The sequence below is a fragment of the Belonocnema kinseyi genome, chromosome 10 (genome assembly GCF_010883055.1).
Source record: "Belonocnema kinseyi isolate 2016_QV_RU_SX_M_011 chromosome 10, B_treatae_v1, whole genome shotgun sequence".
Taxonomy (NCBI): Eukaryota; Metazoa; Arthropoda; class Insecta; order Hymenoptera; family Cynipidae; genus Belonocnema; species Belonocnema kinseyi.
Window position 1 is genome coordinate 89,060,337 of NC_046666.1, and position 5,146 is coordinate 89,065,482.

The 5,146-nt window shown below is 32.0% G+C and overlaps 1 protein-coding gene across 1 annotated transcript in view; it reads right to left on the bottom strand.

Annotated features, from left to right (window-relative positions):
• Positions 1–990: 990 nt before the first annotated feature.
• Positions 991–5,146, bottom strand: part of LOC117181250 (G-protein coupled receptor Mth2-like) — a 22,341-nt gene continuing 18,185 nt past the window's right edge. The window contains exon 4 of the mRNA XM_033373814.1: positions 991–1,879. Within this exon, the coding sequence (XP_033229705.1) occupies positions 1,531–1,879 (349 nt within the window). The 3' untranslated portion in view covers positions 991–1,530. The remainder of the gene's footprint in view (positions 1,880–5,146) is intronic.

The following is a 5,146-nucleotide window of genomic DNA, read 5'->3' on the forward strand; positions in this document are numbered from 1 at the left end:
TAATTAGGAGAATTTTGTGTAGAAAAGTATTTGACCAGAGTCAGAAGTTTCGGGAACATTTCTGACGACTATTTTTATTACAAAGATTAAAAAAGTCACTTGCATAATTCCTTTAATAATTATGTAAGGTTCTTGTAGTCCGATATTTGTATGAAAGTACGTTTTTCCATTTTTCTACCACGTTCCATCACTCCTAAGAATCTCGAAAATTTATGATTAACACTTGATATGTAAGCAAAACGTGTTAATTTTTTCGTTAATGTGTGTATTTTTGTTTTCGAGAAAGTTAGATTTACAATATTAGAATATCTGTCAAAATTGGAATTTTTCGCCAAAAATAGTTTCAAGAAAATTTATTAAATGTATTTTTAAGAGATCTTTAATTTGACCCCAAGTTGATTACAATCCGTTAAATACAATCCGAGATATAGGAAAAAGACTAGAAAACCATTAAAGTGGCATTGAAAGGTCATCTATAAGGTTAAAAGACAGAATATTTCAGGAAAGAGTATTCTTCTTGTAACGTACACATAGGACCAAGTCCATTTAGATAAGGCTCAATGGCACTGGTCATATACTTTGCCGGCTAGGCCCTTTTGTGAATTCGGAGGATTCATTGAATTCCATGAATTCACCAATTTCCATGAATTTTGTTAATGCGTGCGCTCAGCCCGCTACTTTACTGGTACCGACAGTGTATACACTTCGCATACATTATCACTTGAATTTAACTTGAATAACAGCAAAGATGAAGGTAATAATCAAAATTCATACCCTGCTTGCATTACTGCGGAAATCTGCACATTACAATTGAATAGCATATACACTAAACCATTCACATTATTATATCAAAAGCATATAAGATCAGTTTAAAATATATATTTAAAAATAGAGAAAAATTTTTCTTTAAACAGTGATATCAATGTAAGGCAATTTTTTCAAAGTACAAAAAATAGTTTCTTAAACAAGGCCGTAATAAACTATAACTCAAAACGCAAAAACTTATACTATAAAACCAGTAATATTAAATTCAGCAATCTAGGTAGAATACAGAATACTCATTGAAATTATATGTACAAACGGTATGAGTCCTTAGCATTTTGAAATTATATATTGCTATCTCATTAACACAGCTTTCATTTCTTCATATAAATCGTACTTATTGGTAATAATTCCGATGAAGAAAATTCAAATTTTCTGCCTAAAATATCGAATACAAATGTATTATTGAAAGCGGATGTTTTCTGTAATCTTAGCTGTAAAATTTCAAATATGAAGGATAGATTGAAATTAGTCCCATATACGTTATATAGGTAGGACCGGATAAAATCTACACAAAAAATTAAAGATAAAGTTACATTAAAGTTAGGCTTCTATACGGATATCAGCCGGAATCTGAAAGAGAGATTTGTTTATAATTTAAACAGTGGAAATGGTCCAGGGATAATTTTTTTCGTTTTCTTTACAAAAACGATTCTTTGGGATTTGTCACTTAATTATACATCACGTTTTTGTTGTAGATTGATTTCATCACATACATTCGCTTTCCGAAGTATTTTTGGAATATTTTTCTTCTAATCCAGCGCTGTATTTTTCTTGAAGTGGGGTTAAAGTAATGCAGGTACGAGCTGAACTTTGACAACGACTTTTCGAATTTCCCCACAGAAGTTTGCTGCCTTTGCGGCCAAATCTTTTAAGAAGCAGACGCTTGATTTTTTCTTTCCACACAAAAATGATGAATATTATAAGACCTTGTAGTGTATTAGCGATATCCGTAATGTAAAAAACAAAACTTGGTTTGTTATCAAGGAGCCAAGATATTATTTCCATTGACCAATTGATACCCATTACGATGAAAAGTTTGAGGTAGAGATTAAACCTGTAAGAAAAAGCATGTTTTAATAAAAATTAGCAAAAAAATGTTTTCGAAAAAGTATGTGGAGCTGAAATATTCTATACAGAGCTATTCCAATCTAATAGAATCATTTGAAGATATAATGATTGTAGGTCGCTAAGAATTCATTTTAGAATTTTCTGCAAAATTGGTGACGTTAATAGTGGTCACTCACCAACTGCAAAATATTATTTTTATCATTATTTATTATTTACAGATGGCTAAAGATAATACAACAAATTATTAAATGACTATGAGTAATATATGTTAAAATAAGCTAGCGATTGGCATATCGGATATAATCAGAAGACTCAAGACTTAATTTTAAGATAACAAAAATTAGAACATTGGTCAGAGATGTGCAAAATTACATTTATAATACTAGAGCACAATACGTCACTAAAAGTTAGAAAAATAATCAATTTAAGATTTGCCAGTGCGAAATTTCAAGAGTAGAATTATCAATATTAAACAAAAAGTTAAAGAAAAGCCTTTTAAAGTGATAAGGCGAAGGTGCATTTCTGATTGATCCAGGTATCTTATTTCAAAGACGAGCTCCCCTTACCATTAAGGATCTTTCAACCTTACAAGATTTGTGACGTGGAACAACAAGGACCGTTTTTCGTGCACGAAGCCTAGACTAAGTAGGCAATGTTAAATTTATGTTTTCAAAGATATCTGGAAGATATTGAGCGGTTTTGTTAAAAAAGATTGAGAATTCCAGCCCGTTGCCAATATAAAATAATGTGCTCATATTTCAATACACAAAAGATGAATCGTATGCATGCATTAAGAGCTCGCTCGAGTTTAAAATTCAGCTCGTCTGTGATATCATCATACAGAACAAACCCATAATCAAAAAATGGGAGAATAAGACTCTTAACAAGAAGAATCCAGGTTGAAGTCGGCAAGGAATCCTTATTCCTTCTAAGCTGTTGGAGTACTCTAAAGGTATTTCTCGACATTTCAACAACTTGCTCTTTTCAGGAGAGATTGTATGAATACCCTGTATTGTATGAATATGATTACATTGTATGAATACCTCCGACGAGTTGATAGAAAAATCCAAACTTTCCAGATTACCCGGGGTTTTCAGCTTTTTTGAAAAACTTATTTTTCGGAGGCGTATTGGTTTGTAACATATTTAAAAGCATCTTGTGATCAACAATATTGAAAGCTTTAGAAAAATCAAATAGAACAACTCTTGCCATTTCCTCATTTTCGACAGCGATTTTAAGGTCTGAAGTAACTTTAAGGGAGACTGTTAAAGTGCTGTTTTTAGACTGAAAGCTTGATTGTAGCGAATCGAGGAGCCTATTTACATCTAAGTAACTCGTAAGTTGCAGATGCAAATACGTTCCAGCGGCTTGGACATACCAGAAAGTATTGAAATCGCCCTGGAAATCATTGAGAGAAGAGGACTAGAAACCTTAGGAATAGGGCGGATCAGCGCATGTTTCCAGAGATCAGATACATAGGCTGACGAAAATGAGCTTGTATCAGAGGATTTTAAGTTCTCTTTGCAAGGCGATGCTTATTATTACGTTCCTTCATTCGGTTCCTAATTTCCAATGTGATCCAAGGAGCTGAGTCCTTATGTTCATGTGGAATGTATAATGGCACAAACTGATTGAACGATGCAACTAACAAGGAAGGTACCCGAGGTGTACCTCACCGATTTTCTTGAAATTGTGATATGTTATAGAACATCAAAAAATATTCGACACGTATTTTTTTATACGTGCTCATAAGTCCATTTAAGGGGTGAAACCCACCCTTGAAGTTCACCCCTAAAAACACATTTTTTTAAATTTCTCGAATACAATTCGTAATTTTTTACTGGAACAAAGTGAGTAACACTTGTTATTGAAAAGCACATATTTATGCATTATTTTTAGTCATCAGACTCGCAACCGCCGTTTTTTATTAATGAAAAACTATATTTGATGGCCATTTTTTTCACTATACACATTCCAAAATCTGTTGAATCTTGACAAAATTAATTGTTTTATGCACAATAATCAAAACTAAAGTTGACCTGTTCCAGCATTTTCAAAAAAAAATCCCTTGAGGGGTTGAGCTACCCCTAACATTTATACTGTTATATTTCGTTATTCCATCACTATATCATGGTGTAAAACTCTTGGATACTATTAAAATTGTTAAGTAAAGTTGATGTAGTTTGAAATTTTCTGAAATCAGCCGTTATAAATGAATTCATCCCTAAAATTCAATCACAAGTATTATTTTTTCATTACTTAAAAATACCCTTGGACTATTCAGTGGCGTAAAACGTGTAATAATTTTAGTTCACATCCTTGGTATTGAATTAGAATTCTTTACCCCACTAATGTATCAACCCCTATTTTTCAATAAAAAAATGACACCCTTTTCAATATGAAAATACTAGTTTTTTGAGTTTGACGAAAAAAATTTTGGCAGTATGCACAATATCCAAATACAAAATCGACTGTTCTCACCTTAATAAAAAACCTATAATAAGGGTTGAACCAGCCCCACAGGAGATATTGTAGTATCTCTATGATTTTATTCTTTTTCTATGGGACTTTCAAAGGTAATAAAAAATTAATGATTCAAAGTACAAAAAAATTTTCAAAAATTTAATATTTCAATAGTTTTGAGTTTTAATGTTACTTTTTATAATCCTGGCAATAATGATAATCATTAAAAAAATGTTTCAAGCATAATGATTTCTTACTCCAAGACCATCTTACAATTGCTGGGTTAGAGCAACCAGGAACTTCACAACGCTCATTACAATCATTACCAAAACTAAAATCTACGGGGTTATAAAATTCATTTGGCTTTGATTCAACGTAGCCACTTTTATACATATGAATATTTGAATAGGTTATTGTATCGTGGAGATGACAATTGATTATGTACCAAGGATTGGAGTTTTATAATGTTATTTCTTTTATGAAGTTTTATATCCTCATTCATTAATGTCACACTATCCTCGAAGCGACGGACGTAATTTTTCCACACTCGGAAGCCGAAAGCATCTAGTGGCTGAATTTTGCCTGTTGTTCCTTTTCGAATCAATTATCAATTAATAAGACACTTGAATGCCCAACATTGGGAAAATACACATCCGTCAGCCATGTTTTGAAATGTTCTGTAACCATAGAAAAAACTCATTTTTATTCACGTGACATAAGTTAAAAACTGTAATCATCAATAATAAATATCATACCTGAAGTCAGTTTGCCAGAAGCGGAAGGCATCACG